The 17,559-nt window shown below is 42.5% G+C and overlaps 1 protein-coding gene across 4 annotated transcripts in view; it reads right to left on the minus strand.

Moving 5' to 3' along the window:
• Window positions 1-17,559, minus strand: part of ZNF451 (zinc finger protein 451) — a 72,601-nt gene that overhangs the window by 51,741 nt on the left and 3,301 nt on the right. For 3 of the 4 annotated variants that reach the window (XM_072944756.1, XM_072944755.1, XM_072944754.1), the window contains exon 3: window positions 13,015-13,095. In XM_072944756.1, coding sequence (XP_072800857.1) covers window positions 13,015-13,095 — 81 coding nt within the window. Of the gene's footprint in view, window positions 1-1,431; window positions 11,569-13,014; window positions 13,096-17,559 lie in introns of those variants that run through there. The other variant, XM_072944757.1, reaches the window with a different exon arrangement.

Raw genomic sequence — 17,559 nt, forward strand, 5'->3', positions numbered from 1 at the left:
ACAATGGTAATTCCTCAATATTAACAGATTTACTCAAAAGTTAATTATGTTCCAAAAGAAATTCAGACCCTGAATTTCTGTTCACCTGACTAGTCTCAGATGAATGCATACTTAGAACCGACTTCACAGGTGGACTTCCTTTTAAAGTTCATCTACAAATGCCTATTTCTTGAACCATTCACTCTCAACTCTGAAATGTATTATGGTTTAGGAAGCCAAGTACCGTACGCTTGCCAATCCCACTTTGTAGTTAAGGACTGGCTTGGTACTGAATGCTGAGAAAACTAGCTATGAACTGTTTTGTAAAACATGAAAGTCTCATGAATAAATTTTCTCAAATATTAAATACAAGCAGGTCTTTCACTTCACGGGACCCTTCTCTCATCTCCTCGCCCACAAGTTGAGCTTCTAAGTTACTTCTTATTGCCATAACTGGCTAAATAGTTTCCTAGAAATATTTGCCATGATCATATGAAAGGAAATGCAGAATTAAGAGTCTATCTGCTTTTATAAAGCAATTTCCAGAAACACAATACTAGTATATATTACAATAGCCGTGGCACTGTACCGCTCTGTGGCTTTTTTATGATGAGCAAATGATTTAAATTTTTAAATTATTAATCTCAAAAAAAGCACTCTAGTCCTTAAAGAACAAAATGATCAACTTTGGCTTTTTCCACAGAATTACTTTATTAGAAATACGGCTGTAGTCACTGAACTTCCCTGTGAAGGGGAATCACTCTGCTCCATCTACCACACAGGGCGACAGAAGCTACGAGGAAGCACCTGTGAGAATAGTTACTACCCAGAGGCGATCAAAACCAAGTTCCCTATCTGACTCACCAAAGGCTTTTTTTTTTAACCAAAGGCATTTTTTTGGCTACTGAAAAAGCCAGTAATAAAAGATGAAGTCTGTAGGCGGGCGGGGTGGGGGAGAACAGGAGACCAGGACGAGGGATCAGACAGAGCCACCCCCGGCAGGGGCTTGTTGTTCCTCCCTCTCCTGAAGGTCAGCTGGCACTGACGGGTCAGAGGGGCACCCACTGGAGGGGGATCGGTTCCTCCATCATCTTCACCGGCTACGTAAGGCATCCCAAGTCCAAAGAAAGCTCAGTGGGGCAACCAACTGTGAAAGCGGAATGAAGTGACTCTGCCAGTCAGCACAGCATCTGACAAATGCACCTCGTCTGATGAGGATTCCTCAAACAACTGCCTCACCTCATACAAGCTCCAGTTTCAGAGCCTGCTTACGGCCGCCCACCCCAAGGCCTTGGTCTGTTTGGTCTTGTGAGGCTTATGCCCCCAGAGTAAGTTCTGTTTTACCAGAATCCCCCTGGCCCAACTCAGAGCTGAAACCACACCCGAAATAATATTTTAAAAAGCAGCATTTTCCCCCCAAGAATTTTCTAATCAAATACAGAGTAGAAGAGATACACACAGCAAAGCAGGACAATATTTATTTACCATCTCCAGCAGCAAAGCTTTGGAACCAGGAAACAACCTTTTTGTACAAAGCAATCTCCTTCCCACCCCCAAACTGGTTATTGTTTACAAATGCAAAGTACACAGAACATATGCTTTGCAGGAACAAATTTAAAAAGGACATATAAATACACCCCATTCTGTGAAGTATGACTCAGTTAAGGAGGCCAGGACCACCAAAACTGTTAAGATTCTTCCTACACTGCCTTTTGGGCAAATTGCCAATATCTGTATTTGTAAAAATTCCCTCCCAGGAAGAATGACTTTGATTCTCCTTTGATACAGGACACACACCCCACCCCACCTCCAAAAAAACAACCTTGGAACTTAGGAGAATTCGGAAGTATCTCCTAATATGAAGCTGTGACAAAGCAAAGGGGTGTTAACAGTTTTCTAACCCTGAGTGCCAATGCTCGACCTCTGGTACAGTAAGAAAAAGGATGAATTATGAAGGTGAAACTGGCAACCAGAGCAAGGAAACTCAAAGCAGAGAAGGAACGAAAAGGAAGCTGACAAAATGCGTTCTGGGTGCTGCTGGAGATGCCACTGGCACAAGGTTCACAGGCCCGTCTTCGATACACCTCCAAATTCCAATGAAGCAATGTTTTAAAGAAACACCCTCATCTTCCCCAAGTCCACCCTCACATTATCTTCCAGCCGGCACACAGGGAGATGAGCCATGTTCAGCCGCACTGAGAGCACACTGCCCACAGGTGGTCCTGCAGTGTGCACCTGCCCACGCATGACGGGGTGTCCCTCCCACTTCAGGAGCAGCACCCTCGTCGTCCAAGCTGCTCTCCACGGGGGCCCCAGTTCTTCTCCATTGCCAGAGCTGTCCCTGCGGCTACAGGTGCGGTGACTGAGAGCCTCCACTGGCTCGGTTCAAGGAAGAAAAGGAATTGCTCTAGACGTGCATCGTGCACAAGCCAACTTCTAGACAGACTACTTCTATAACCTTACAAGAAATGGCTGTGCAAACTGGGCACGCTTTGAATAGGTAGGACCCAATACGTTCTCATGGGGAATTTATCCTTTCTTCAACCTAATCTCCTCCAACTGTGCCCACAAAGGCCGTTCCCTACGATTCTGAAACCACAAACACGACGTTCCCCACGCTTCTGCACACATTGCTTCCTTCACCTGATGCCTGGCTCCTGTTTCTCCACTAGTCCAACTAACCCTTCTCTAATCATGTTCCAAACCAAGCTCGAGCACTTGGTAAGAAAGGCTTCCCTGACCCTCTAGATGGGCCCCTCTTTTGTTCTAACCTCATTACAGGCATTCCTCTAAACAGGACAACTACATTCTACTGGTATTTCTTTCTCTTCTTAAGAGAATATACCATCTCTTATTAACTCCCAGTATCCCCAGACCCTCCTCAGTGCCTGCCTGCACATAGCAGGTACTGAAAAAGATGTTTTACAAATAAACAGATTGTTTCCAACAGAGACACAAAATGACAAAGTACCATCCATCAAAAACTGTGTACACATACCTACACACTTCAGCTCTTCATTCTATATTCTTCTGTTTCTTATCATTTCTTATGAGCATTTCCTAGCTTGCACTTAAGAGACTACTTTAAATACATCTTTCAATGACTTAATCCACTGTTGGGCTTGTACTACGTGAAGCTGAATAGTTCAGCCTTAAAAAATTGTAAACAAGGGGAACATGACGTGATGACATGAAATGAACTATTACATGCTATTAAATACATCTTAAAGTGTCTGTATTTATATCAATACCATTCCATAGTAATAAGAAATCTACAAATGTGGGCAGAAACAGCCTAACTACTCAAGAAAGGAAATCTGTATTGGGCTTTGAAGTTTTCAAAGCACTTCCAGGCATCACCTCATTAGAGAGAAACTGAGTCTCGGAGAGTAACTGACTTGCTAATAATCAGGTCAAGGTCTCTGATCTTGATCATGTGCTTTGCATCATTCCACCTTCCTTTCACTAAGCCAATATCCTCAAGACACCAGCTTAAAAAAAATTTAAGTGTACATGTGAAATGAAATGGGTATAACAAACAAAAAAAGTACAACAACAAAAACAAGCATCGAGAACCATGACTGAAATGATCAGTGCTGGAAATGAACAGGCTGCACGTCAGGATACCTGAAACAGAAGCCAAGAACAACGCATCCGAGTCCTCTTACTCCAGCACAGAGAACCTCGATGCAAGAATTAAGGTTAGAGTCTCTGACCTGACAGGTGAAATAACCAGGAATTAGTTAATACGAGACATCAAGTGATAAGGGATGAGAGTATAGCCATAAACACAAAATCCAGGGAAGAAAAAAAGGCAGAATTTGTCAAATTAGCTTCTCAGAGAGGTGAAGACTTGAGTGGAGCCTTGAAAGCCAAATGAAGGCAGCCAAGTACAATGCTGAACTGAGACTTGGGGGAAGAGTGTATATTCAAAGCTCGGTTCCACCACCTGAGCAAGATGCTTCATGCAGGTTCCATTTCCTCATCTGCAAACCTAGGGTGATCTCTGCCTCACGAGCACCGTGCTACCAGCACAGGGCCAAGCATCCAGAAGCTCCACCAGGGAGGTTCTCCCCTCTACCCCTTCCCAGCTAGGAAGATGACAATTACTGAACCCAATACTAGCGTGGAGCTTTCAAAGTCTGTCAAAGTATATTTTTGCCAAAAGTGAAATAAAACAGGAGCAATTATAAGCCATTAAACAAAGACCAACATGCATCCAACTCTGTGCTAAGAATCTAAACGAGACTAATTACAAATTAACTATATTCTACCCACGGCAGAAGGGAGTGGGCTGCACACCCTATGGCAGGAAGCTTAGTCTAACTGAATGTTTTTAAAATGGAACTGAAAGTTTAACACTGTATTTAGTGACCTGGAACATGCTTTTCCCCCATCATCCCCGTCACTGTCGCCTAATTAAAAGCGGTACAGTAAAGGGGCCACAAACATGACCGTTACTCCAGCACATTACTACACTGGAAATCAAGGCAGTGCGAAACACAGCCATCACAGGTGAAAGCGGGACCTGACAGGTCGTCTAACCGCAGCCCTTAGAACCATATGCTGTGACAGAGCCACTCTTACGGGGAATGAAAGAAAACGGAAAGCCCAGGACAGCTCATGGGGAAAAAAGCAGCGTTTGAAAGGCAGTCTTACAAAGGGACTACTAACAGAACTCCTAATACCTGAAGCATTCAAAGTCAAAGATTTTTTTTTTAATATTACCAGATATAAAGTATTTACTTCCACTTCTACCAAGGAATATACTACTCAGAACATGAGAAAACGCAATACAACTTGAGAGATCTCCAAAGTCCTAAAGGAAACTACAGACCACCTGAGAACGCCTACGGAATTCTTGACAAGGGATAAGCAAATTCAATAGACCATTTGAAATCGTTAACAAAACCAGTAAAGCCCTTATGACCTAGATAAACTGATTAGTATATGTCAGAGCTGAACTATTCATGGTGATGGGCTTAAAATTTTTATGAGAGAAAAGATGCAACTGACCAGAAACTACATGTAATAATACATTTGTATAAAGACTATGCAGAAATGAGAAAATAATACTACCATTAAACAAGAAGGCATTAACTGATGAAAGTTCAATAACCAAAGAATAGTGTGAAAGACTGGACTGGTTACTTTAAAAAAAAAAAAAAGGACATTCTTAAGAAAGAACTAGAAAAATTTCTTACAATAATGCTGAAGGCATTGTATTTAAACACACAAAGCCACATGAAAATCCTGGCTAGTATGTACTGGTAGAATAAGAAATACAGTCTACATCAAAGAGACTAGGAAGATCAGACATCCTGTGAGAAAGAGGTGCCACACAAAGGGAAAGAAACAATCAACACAAAGAATGAAGTAACTGATATGGTAACATCAAAAGGACACGGTTAGACTGTGGTCACTTCCAGACACATCCCACTGGAAGCAACTATCACTTTCAGTAGTAAGATATCTCACTGGTACCAAACACAGCTATAAAGAAGTTTTTCATTCCTATAAAATCAAGCAAATGAAAAGACAAAGTAGTACCAAAATATCATCCCACTAATCAATACAAGAAAAAAAGGTTCAATAAAACAATATTCTCATCACTCATTCAGGAAGGGAAATTACATAAAGGAATATTTTAATGGCTTATAAAACTCATTATATCCAGGAAAATAACTAAAAGATTTGCATTCAATACAATGATCATCATCAGTTTACTGATAACTTCCAACTGTATATTTTCTAAAGTGAAAAACGAAGACCTGTTTGGTGTATCCGCTAATAAAAAACTACAGAGAACAGGTCCAGCCAACTGAAGGACATGCATGAGATGCACACAGCTATGACGACCAATCACTGGGCTAGCCGCTAACACTAAGTAAGGAATGGTAAGTTTCAGGAGACAAGGGAACCTAAACAGTGCAAGTCTGGGCAAAATATGCCTCACATTAAAAAAAAAAAAGTTTTCAGTTATTGCAATCTTTAAACTGTTTCTACAAAGATCTAATCCGTAACTTCTCACCTTCACCAGAATCCCAGTCAACAAATCATGTCCTCAAGAATACTGAATTTGGCATTTTAACTCTGTTCCTCCATGTCATTTAACTCTGTAGCCAACTTCACAGCTAGAAGGGATTCTGGATTGCATCTATTCCAACCTCCTCATTCACAGTACCTGAGAGGCTATCCTGGATGGAGCAGGCCCTTGAGGACAGTATCAGTCATGTTGCTCAGGTATCACTCAGTACGCTATCAGTGTAGTACTGATGCATCACACTACATAGCACCCAAGCAGCCTGAGCTTATGCTCCCCTCAAAATGCCATTTTGAGGGCTAAGTAAATGGAATTACACTGCTAAAGAAGCTGCCACACAGTAAAAAGTTCAAATGCCATGACACTGATAAGGAAGCTGTCATACAAACTTAAAAAAAAAAAAAAGATAAAGTGTCAGCAAATTTACTGCTTTTTCCTAATGTCCTTGTCTCTTCTTACCAAGTAAACACACCCACTTATCAAATATAAGTTGTGTTACCATGGCTAAGAACAAGGTCAGGTGTGAGAAAATCGATTCAATCAGAAACTTAGAACCTACAGATAGAAAACAAAGCTGCCTTAATGCCCAGAAAACTGAGCCAATCACTAACAACTAAAAGAACTACTGTGAAGTTATTTAAATAAAGGGGGAGGGACATACTCTACAACCTTCTGAAATGGATCAATAGTGCTGTAAAGAAAACAAGTTAGCATTCAGAAGGAATGTACATTTAGATAGTGCAATTGTACAGACGATGCATAAACTACTACAAAATTTAAAATCACGGTACAGAATTCACATAAATATCACTAGCAACGTACGCAAGATATTCCAATGTTAAGTTTTAAACAATAGTGTGAAATTTAAAAAGGCACTTCATAGAACAATGAATGGAAACAGCATTTCCGTGTACACACGGTAACTACAAGAAATCATCTTGTCTCCACATACATTTTACATCTAGTCAAACAATAACACTTTGAAGAAAAAGGATCATTAGATGCATCCCTTTTGAGAACACCAAATTGTTCAACTCGTGGTGATTCCACGGCCTCCTAGAAAACCTAGAGGTACCCCAGCTGACAGAGGTTGGCCTGATGGAGAATCTGTCAAAGGCCCTGCACAGGGCAGGCACGTTATGAAAACGTGTTAGCTGACTAATTCTGAGTTCCACACACTACTGCGGGTGTCTACTGGGGCTGCTTCTCTAGACCAAGCCCCCATTCTTAGTTTTGTAACACCATCATCATCCAAGTACGCTAAAGACTCTAAAATACAAAACAAACGGGAAGAGACCAGTCTTGTTTCTCCTACAGTCAGGAGACCAGTCTATCGCTAGACCCACCCCCAAGCAACTACCAAATCCTGTTCAGAAGCGAGAAGCCAGCCACCTGACCACCAGTTCAGTGATTGCTCAATACCCTTTTTCAGGAAAAATCTCTGGAGATGCCTGGGCACATCAGAACAGGAGAGCAACGCTACTTATCTTTATCACTGAGCAACGTAACGCCAAAGGAGAAAATGGCAATCCCACTTTATAAGCATGCAGGACAGGAGGAGGTGTCCACCAACAATGTGAGCGTAGCCAACCCTACTCAACTCTACACTTTAATGGTTACCATGGTAAATTTGATGCTATGTCTTTTTTTGACCACAATTAAAACTAAAAAACTTAAAAGGAGGAGCACATTAAGTGGAAATGCCAAAGCAGTTTCAGAGAATCAGGGCTTTAAGCATCATTTATTCTGGCTTGATTTTTTAAAAATAAAGGTACCTCAAAAGTCATCAAGCTTGTAATCCAGGAACACCTGTGTGCAGCCCTACAGAAACGTGCCAAGCGAGTTCTGCAGCGGCTAGTCCTTTCACAGAAGAAACTACAGCGCCACGTCCAGGGCGCACCAGACCGCGGGAACTGGTGCCGCACGTATCATGAACTACAAAGACCTTGCTATGATTCTTCAGGCCCTGGTTTGTTTTCAGATAGTCATCAATGCTCTTCGAGAGCTCAATTTGAAAGACAGTTTCCAGAGCACTAGCACAGACCTAAAAAAGTAGAAGTAAAACTGTGAAAAATATAGAGAAATTAAAGGGAATTGTTAACTCTAGACATGACTTGACCAAATCTGCCAAGAGGAGACTCTACCAAGACTGCAGCTTAAATTTAATCTACAAATGGGACAAAAGAATCAATACAGTACCCTGAAACTACCTGACAAAATAACTTCTTCCAAGTAGGGATATTTGCATCTTCAACCTCTATAGCACAAACAGAGTGAGAAAGACAAGCAGACAAAAAGGGTGCTGAGTATGGTTAGGAGGGGGAATGAGCTTCCAATAACTATGAAACAAATGGGGCACCCGGGAGAATGTCAGTCACCACTGCGCAAGACCCGTGGCGAGAAACAAAAACTACACAAACCCTCAAACAGTGTTCTGTTCCACTAACAGCAAACTCAAGAATACCAAGATCAAGCAGATGGGAAAACAACGCAGACGTCTGACAAACCAAGAAATTACAAAATTCTGTCAATAAATTCTTTTTTCTATTTGGCTAAGCAAATAATAGTAGATGATGTGCTCAGACCCCTCAAATCAGACATTTTCTCCATTTCTGAAGTCACGTTGCAAAGACCAGGATCTAAGGGCTGGTATACATAAAGCCACTGCCTTGAGATTAAAGATACTGTCGGACATGTAAGTGAGGTATCTGCTGCCAGTTCCAGTATGATAGAGAAGTATTAATGCAAAGAATTGGACACAAAAAGATAAGCCGTCTCTCACGGTTAAGAGTCTGACTAGATTAAGGGACCAATAAACCCAGAGTATGTCACTGAAGTCTTGACTTCAGACTTTCAAGAAATCGTTCAAGGAGATCCAGAAAGAGAACTGTGTGAGACAATCTCTTTCCTACACCCACAGTTATCCTCTAAATCTTAAGCATGTCTCAGTAACATCGAGATTGACAGCATCCCTCTTTATTACAATAAGAAGGCCAGACTGTCAGGCATGTTTGGAATTCTTGCTCTTTAAAGAGTTCAGATTTGCATGCCTGGATGGTGTAACATCCTTAATTTCCACAGCACTAATGTGCATATCGTTTTTGTATTTAGAGTGTGATGAGTTGTCCAGTTCAAAAAAGTGTAGAAGGCAGTCAAGGTCATTTTGGTTCAAGGCCCGGATTATCCTGAGAGAACACCATGACTGGGTCTCACAGCCTGCTGATACACGGAGCTTGCCAGGTCACAGTCCAGGAGTGACGACTAGAGAATTCTCTTACGCGCAGCTCTGAGTGGCGGATGACTGGTATAGCAGGCCTCAGTCTTGCTGAGACAATTTCTGTAAAAGTTTCTACAGAGATGTCACAGGTAGGAAAGTCTTCTTCCAGCCGGTGTCCACAGCAGACTTGTACCATCTAGCCATCCCACTGGAAGCAAACTGGATTTGGCAACTTTTGACTTGAATTCCACTTCTTGACACATAGCTTCAAGGCAGATTCTGAAGTCTCACAGAGCCTGAGAGTAGGATGGACTCCCAGTGAGCTAATTATCCTGACATAAAGAGATTATAAGAGATTTGTCACTCTGTGAAGATCTGACAAACCAAAGCCTAAACAAGGAAGGACTGACGACCTAAAAATGAAGGATTTGCCTCTGGTGTTAAATCGAGTAGCAGGTTATTTCCAAGTCCCAAATCTGCTAGTCCTCAGTTTATCAGCAAGATTTTCCTGAGGAAGAAGTCGTCGTATTTTCCCTTAATCACAAGAGGACTCAGATTCCTGAGTCCCCTCCCTCGACTTATTCTGGACTAGAAATCACAGGTAAACCCTTGTCCGACCCTGCTTAAAGTCTCTACTGCTCAGTTGGCCAATAAAGCATGAGTCTCTATTATTTACTTCATTCCAAAAGTCCAGAAGTCAACTGTCAGCTGTGACAACTCCAGACAAATGTTCAGTCTGCGAGGTGGCCCCCCACCTGCAGACCCACGTGAGTGGGGAGGAGCAAGTAAAACAAGCAGCATCTCGGATGGCACGCAGCTGAATGGGAGCGGGTTACTAATTCTTGTACCCGTGGCGTTCTGGAGAGTCTCCCTTCTTCCTGTATCTATAGGGGTGGTTTCGGGGTTTGTACCAATCCCCTCTCGAGTATCCTTTACTGTGATAATGTGCTTTCTGGTCATGACTATAAAAGTATCGATGTTGGTTATAGTACTTGTTGTGGTCTTTATAGTCATTTTCTTTTATACTGTTTTCTTCAGCAACAACAGCATTGACATCTTGCCCAAAGAGGGAAGTACCATCAAAGGGCAAGTGTGAGATCTTCTCCTGGGTCTTCTTGGTGAGCGACGTGAGTCGGAGCCAAGCTTGCCTTCTGTAGTCTATCGCCATCGCCATCACTCTGACCACAGAGTCCATGATGTCCCTGGTAGTACAAAGCTGCCAGAGGCCTGCATCCATACCGTCTGATATTATACACCTCGCTTTTCCACGATCAAACTCTGGGTCGTGGACCAGATCCTCCATGTCTTCCCAGAGTTTACGCTGGTACTGCGTCATGTAGGCCATGTAGCTAGCAGCCCGGGCCGCGATGGAAGCGGCGTGGTAGAACCTACAACCCATGACCTCCATTTCTTTTGAGGCAGAATCGAGCAGAGACGCTGTGCTCCCTCTTCGGCTGTGCGCCAGCGCTTCTACGATGGGGCCCCCGGCGGGTGGATTCGGTTGGAAGGGAGAGGTATCCTTGGCCACAGGATATACCCTGTGTCCCATGAAAGAAGAAGGATGGCAATCAGCAGGGTCTTTGAAAACCTCAGTGGTGGCAATTCTCAGAAGAGGATGCAGGGGAGGAACCAAACGTTTCTTAGAGGTCACACAATCAGGCTTCCCTTCACATGGTTCCGCTTCAGACTGCAATGTGACTCTCTTTATAACTCCTCGCTGCTCCATTCTCTTTAAGAGACCTGTGAAACTCGACTGACTGGGGTCAGCTGGCTGCCCTTTGTCATCGGCAGAGGGGGACTTGCAGTCAGCTTCTTCTTCCACTGTGGATAAATGTTCTTCCTTGGAGGTGGAGATATCCCAAGGAACCGAGGAGTTCTCACTTGGCCTAGAATGATGAAATCTAAAACAGCTCCTGGACTGCAGGTCCCGTATCACTCGGGACATCTCAGCCACCTGTGTCTGGAGGTAGAGGATGGCATCCTGTCCGTGCTGTGAAGCTGAAGACTCTACAGGTAAATCCTCCTTGACCTCTGAAGAGGCCAAAGATTCTTGGGGGACCAGAAGTGGAGATGAAGGCAAAGTCTGATAATTGTGTGATGGTTTAAGTGTCTCTGTCTCAGAGATCTTAATATCGGAATTATTTGGATCATTTTTCTGGTTCTCCAATGGGTTCTCAATAGAGGAAGGCTGAGAAACTATCCTTTGTGGACTGCTGGTGCAACTCCCAGAGGAGGAGCTGCTGTCTCCAATGGAAAGAGGAACACTGCAGCTAGAGCACATTTCTGGGCGATGACTCTCAGAGGATGGCACCTTAGACTCAGGCATTCTCTGGGTTATCCACATGAACAAGAAAACCAAGGAAGAAAAAAAATACGCTTTTAATATGTTAACTTTCAAGTACAGAGATGCATGTCCAGTAAGTAGAACTCAATTTTTTAAACTATTATAATTAACAACAAAAGTTGCAATCCACTACAAGTCAGCAAGGGGACCGCCGAAGTCAAACCCACACGTTTTTACTACCCCGAAGGCCCGATACGACTACTGGCATTAAACTGGCGCTCTCTGTGAAAAAGGAGTCAAAACGAGCCCAGTTTGAGCGGTGCCATCCCAGCCTACGGCTTGTCCCCACTGCTAGGGTAAGAGGGAGCGCGACTACTGGTGACAACAGTATTTTTAAAAATCTCATTCAGCATGTGTAAGTCAACAAGGAGACCTTAATAAGGGCAGAGAACATGGAAAAAGTTCCATCGAGAGGAAAAAAGTTTCTAAAAGTCCCCCACTGCAGTTTTAAGACCCTTTAAAAATTCTCTGATTCGCTTTTCAAATTCGTTTTTGAAGAACAAAACGTTTCAGTTGCATGGTTCTGCTTTATGGTTTGTAGTTTTCAAGGAGCTCACGTATATACCTGCTACCTCATTCCAGCCTCACAACAACCCTGTGAGGTAGGTGTCATTCTTATGTGATAAAGAAACTGAGGCTAAAAGGCTACTTAATTTACCCAAATTCACAGAATGCATAAGGAGTAAAGTAGAGACGAAAACCTAGGCATTTTTATTTCAAGTCCAAGTCTCAAATCGTTGTATCATAGGGCAGGAAGTTTTCTGGCCACCTGGTACGCAGAGCCACCATTAATAGAAACCTGGCCCAAGACAAATGAAAAACAAGATTGCTACAAAGGGTTCGGCTACCCTGGACCTCAGAGTGAGGGAAGTATTAGTTTAAGAGTCCAACCCACAGCCAACAAATCACAGGTAAGAAAGAAGACTCCAAATATGTGGGGATGGAGAGGGTGAAAAGGAAGGACGCCCGAATGACCCATAACCCTTCCCCGCATTCCATTTCCTACAAGATCTTCGCATTAGCTTTCTTCCAAGATAAAACCAATTTTCTGTGGCCCCATGGTTCTGGGAGAAAAGGACCCAGTTCTGCAGGGCACCTGAGGAGAGACAGGAAAGGAGAAAGGAGCCAAAAAGCCTGCAGTTTTTATCCTATTTCCCTTTTATCAAGATGATACCTCCAAGGCTTAGAACTTTCCTGTGTCACTAGCCCTTTCACATCCTCACTCAAGGTAGAGTAACAAAACTGGGAGTAGGAGAGCTCCAGGGCAAAGGACCCTGAGACCACATCTTCCGGCCCATCCTAACAGCAATGGGCCATTCTTTAAAGCACAACAGGTGTAAACACAGCCATTGTTGACTTGATAACTCTCTTCCGAGAGTGCTGCTTAAATGCCAGAAGTGAGGAAATGCAAATCACACGTAATGTACTTACATCACTGCGAGAGGTGCTCGGCTCTTCATCATCACTGCTGACCAGATCGATGTATTCAAGGACAGGCCTTAAAGGTCCTTCCTATGAAAGAACGGACGAATTAACAAATCACGAAGAGTTATTCAACTAACCCAGCACTTAAAACAATCCTTCCTGTTGATGTTGTGACTGGCAAGAATTCCTCTGAAGAGGAAGCCTTGCTGCCAAAAGATCACCCCCGTCCCTGACAAGCCAAGTAACTCAGAGATCAGGTCTTGGAGCTTAGAAGGAAAGAGGCAGCTTTACTACTGTGCCGGGCAAAGGGGACTCACAGCAGGCTGGTGCCTTCACAACTGGAGACCACCTTGGGGATGGGGTGGGTGGTTACAGAGCCATAGCTCAAACAATAAAGCATCGGTAACAGTCAACAGAATCATTTTCTCATCAAAAGACTTAGAGAGGCATCATGATGCCTCCAGGCGACCAGCTCTAAGGAAGCCAGTTGTCGCCTTTTCGATCTCTTTATCTCATAAGCACTCAAGGAGCGGTCTTCTTGGTATTTAGGCTACTTTGTAAGGTTACTGTTCTGTGACCTTCTCCCTGGAGATCAACTCAGAGACCAAGCATGATTATAGCTTCTGATACTGGACTGAAGTAGAAACAGTAAGATTAATAGCTTTAGTTTTAACGATGGGCCTGGAACTGTGAGTAGCAACCGATCAGGCAGGTCAGTTGAACATTTTCAGGGCAAGCATAAGAATAAGCCATCTATTAGCCTAAATGTGGCCATTTTATTATTCCTCCTTCAGCCTTACAGGTGGGAACAAATGCAGAGGAAAACACTCAACATGACAGGACCTGGAAGAGCCTAAGCCCCAGTGAGGTGTTAGGACTGTGTCAACACCCTGGGAAGAGGATGTTTAATACAGGAATAGCGCTACATACAAAGACACAGATACCACGAGCCAATGCTTTTCAAATGGGACGGGTATCAGTGGTGTCTCTCAGACATCCAAGCTCAAACACGTGCAGTTCTCTGAATTGCAGCTGGGCTGCATCTCCCACCCCTACAGAGTCAAACATCAAACCTGGTTCTTCTCCAAACTTTCCCTCCGTCCACACTGACTCCACCATAGGCCAGGCCTTGGATGCTAAGCTTGAAAGCCTAGATTTTATTCTATAGGCAAAAGGGACCAATAACCAGTAAGATGGGAATAATATCATGAGAGCTTCCTTTAAGGCGATGAATCACACAGAGAAGTGCGGAGAGCAGGGAAAGCAGGGTGATTAATCAGTCCAGGGACACAGGGACGCAGAACTGAAGCAGCAGTCATGGCAAAGAGAAGAGCGTCGGCGTGGTGCTCGTACAAGAGAGCACACAGGTAAAACGGAAACAAAGCCCACCATGACTGGCTGTAAAAAATACCCATCAGTAACAAGGAGTCTGAGTGGTCCCTAAAATTTCAAGCTTGGGTGACTGAGGAATACTGATGCCATCACTGTAAATTTGGAACACAGAAACAGAAAGCTGACGTTCTTCTGGACGTGACGGGTTGACGTGCCAGTGGCACACAGAGAAACCTGCAGCCAGCTGGACGTGCAGGCCTGTAATCTGGATCCACAGACACAACTGGAAATGGAGATTTGAAAGCTGCTCCCTGGACCACCTCCTAAGGCCCATTCTCTAAGGCACAAGAGACCTAAACACAGCCATCGCTGAGGACAACTCTCCTCAGAGAACACTATTAACTCCAGAACTACACTCAAACTGTGATCTTGCCAAGGAAGACAGCAAAGAGGGGAAAGAAGAGATTCAAGGAGGCTCTTGAAAAGACAGAATTTCAGGATTCAGGAAGAAGGGCTAAACAGGTAATCAGAAATCTAAGAAGAATCAGGAATGCATAAATTCAAAGAAGCTGAAGAAAAAGAAAACCTTAATGAAAAGCTGTCAATGCTAAATGTGGCCAAAAGCACTGAGCATTGAAAAGCTGCCACTGAATTTAGCAACAAGGAGATTTTAAAATGTCTCTGAGAAGGCAATCTTCAGGAAAGTAGTGAGCACAGCAGTCAGGCTCTAAAAAATTAAGTAGAAAATGAGGCAGTAAGAGCCAAAAGTAAAAATTATTCTTTAAAAAATTCTAATACGTTGAGAACAAGAGAAAGGAACATAGCGGGAGAATACGGCTGAGGGAAAGATTTCCTAGGATGGGGAAAGATGGCTGTTGCCAAGCCATAGTGATATACATTTAGTGGAAATACTAACAGAAAAAGACCCTGGGGTCAGGGGACAGAAGCTGAGCTCTAGCTAAAGATCCCCTTCCGGAGAAGGAGTGTCCAGTCTCAAAGACAGCTTGTTTCTCCCCTGGGCCACAGCCGCTCTCAGACCAGCAAAGTGCCTTCTCTGCAGGCAGTGATTTAGCCACCAAGATAAAACCAGAGAGCAAAACTTCTGTGCAGGGATCATGTAATAAAGTAATTAGGACTAATGCCTGAGCTTAAAAATGAAAAATTTTAAGACTGGAAAAATAGAGGATAGAGGGACAGATATTCTCCAATGCATGGTCAACAGAGATGAATCACCTACTTTAAGACTAAAACCTACCACTTGTATTAAGATTGTCAAGATCATACATTCAATCCAGGAAGGTAGCAGAGGAGATAAAAATATAATAGCTTGCTCTTTCCAAGAAACATATATTAGGAACTTTTGTTACATACCCACTGAAATAGCACACGAACAAAGTCCCCAAGTTACCAGGAATACACAGGCTGAAGCAGAGCTCCCATGAACAGAGAGTAGGTAGAGGAAAGGGAGATGAAAGAAGATAAGAGAGCACAAAGCAAAAAGTAGAATGGGCAGGAAAAAACACCATAAGGAACGGTCACGGGTAAGATTAACAAGTAGCTGCAGAAACAGAAAAAGCAGGAGTGGGAACAAGCGAGAGACAACTACTAGAAACTTCCTGCTGGGGGCAACCATTACACCAACACGTAGCCCTTCTGAACTGCGGAACGATGACAACTTACGGTTCACGTTAATTAAGAGAGAAGAATAAAAAGGATCAGGATAGGAAATCCATAAATTAGAAAAAGCAGGGGTCACTTAGAGTATTTATTCATTCACTCAACAAACAATTATGGAGTTATAAGTATAGAATGGTAGAAGACAGCATGTGTTTGAGACCTAAAAAGGCAGAGAGGCTGAATGGAAAAATAACAAAAGATTAAATAACCCAAAGGAAAATATTACTTATAAACAAACACTCTACAGTTGAGCTAATTTTCACAGTGGATAATGGACAAACTTCCACCATAATGAACTTAAGGAATCAAAACACTCTGGTACTCCATTTATTTTACCCTCATCAGTAACACTTGTCATTGAGTCCCGTAAGGCATGGTGCTAAACTTTTCAGTATGTCATCTCATTTAATCCTCACAATTACCTTTCTATTACACCATTTAACAATCGAGAAAACTAAGTGAGGTGCTCCTGGTTCACTAATGGCATAATTGGTCGTATGGTCACTGTAATTCTGAGGCAGTTCAAAGCATACGTACTATTTTTAAGCCAATGTTTATTTCCTAATTTCTGAGATAAGATACTTTCTCTTCCTTCAGTATGAGAAAAAAGACTATCTGCTACTATCCCCAACTCTGAATAACTCATAACACTGACCAAAAAGTAAGTTATTAATTCTCACCAAAAAGTAATATACAAATATCAAGAAAACGTAATCTCTTACTACGTTTATGACTGCTTATATCCTTAAAAAGTATAAATGCATGTGGTCCTCCAATTACAAAGTATCTTATTTAAATCTGCTGCATCCGTCACCCAATGATCATTCTCAACTGCTCTGCACCAGTAACAAAATCAAAAGATTCTACTCCAAGGACACACAAGTTAGGGCCAGGAGTGTAGGCCCCCGCAAAACAGTTTAGAACACACTTGAATTGATATCCTAAGTTTTTCAAAATATTTTCAATGAAATAAAAAACTTTCATTCTCATTATTAGAAAACTGATTCTGATAGTCAAAGCCAAAACACCAATTACCTACTAATTGGGAAGTGATGTCAATACACTAAAATATGGTCTACAGAAAAAGTAGTTTACCCTAGTCTAAAACAAAGAAAATGAATTTGAGCACAGACAAAAATCTAATCTAAAACTCTAATTCATGGGGGGTTTTTTTTCTCACAAAGTTAGGACAGAGTTTATGCTGTCCTGCCCAATTTAAAAATGTCAAAAAATTCCCAAATGCCTGCTTTAAGTTCAAATTGAGTCACAATTCAAAGTCTATACTATCTGGCCCATCCTTCCCTCTCCCACTTAAAAAAAAAGTATCCTCCAGAACTCAACATAATCCTCTCTGCTTTTCTGTTTTGATGACTTTCCTCATTTCTTCTCAAAATACCCTTTTAAATGCACACAAACACTAAATGCTACCTATGCAAAAGTAACATACAACTGTAAACTACACATTTTTTTTCTTAAGAGCACCATGTACTTTTGATAAAAGAACATTCTACTATCTGCTAGAACTATTTACAGAGTTCTCAC

This window comes from Vicugna pacos, chromosome 20 (genome assembly GCF_048564905.1).
Source record: "Vicugna pacos chromosome 20, VicPac4, whole genome shotgun sequence".
NCBI classification, from domain to species: domain Eukaryota; kingdom Metazoa; phylum Chordata; class Mammalia; order Artiodactyla; family Camelidae; genus Vicugna; species Vicugna pacos.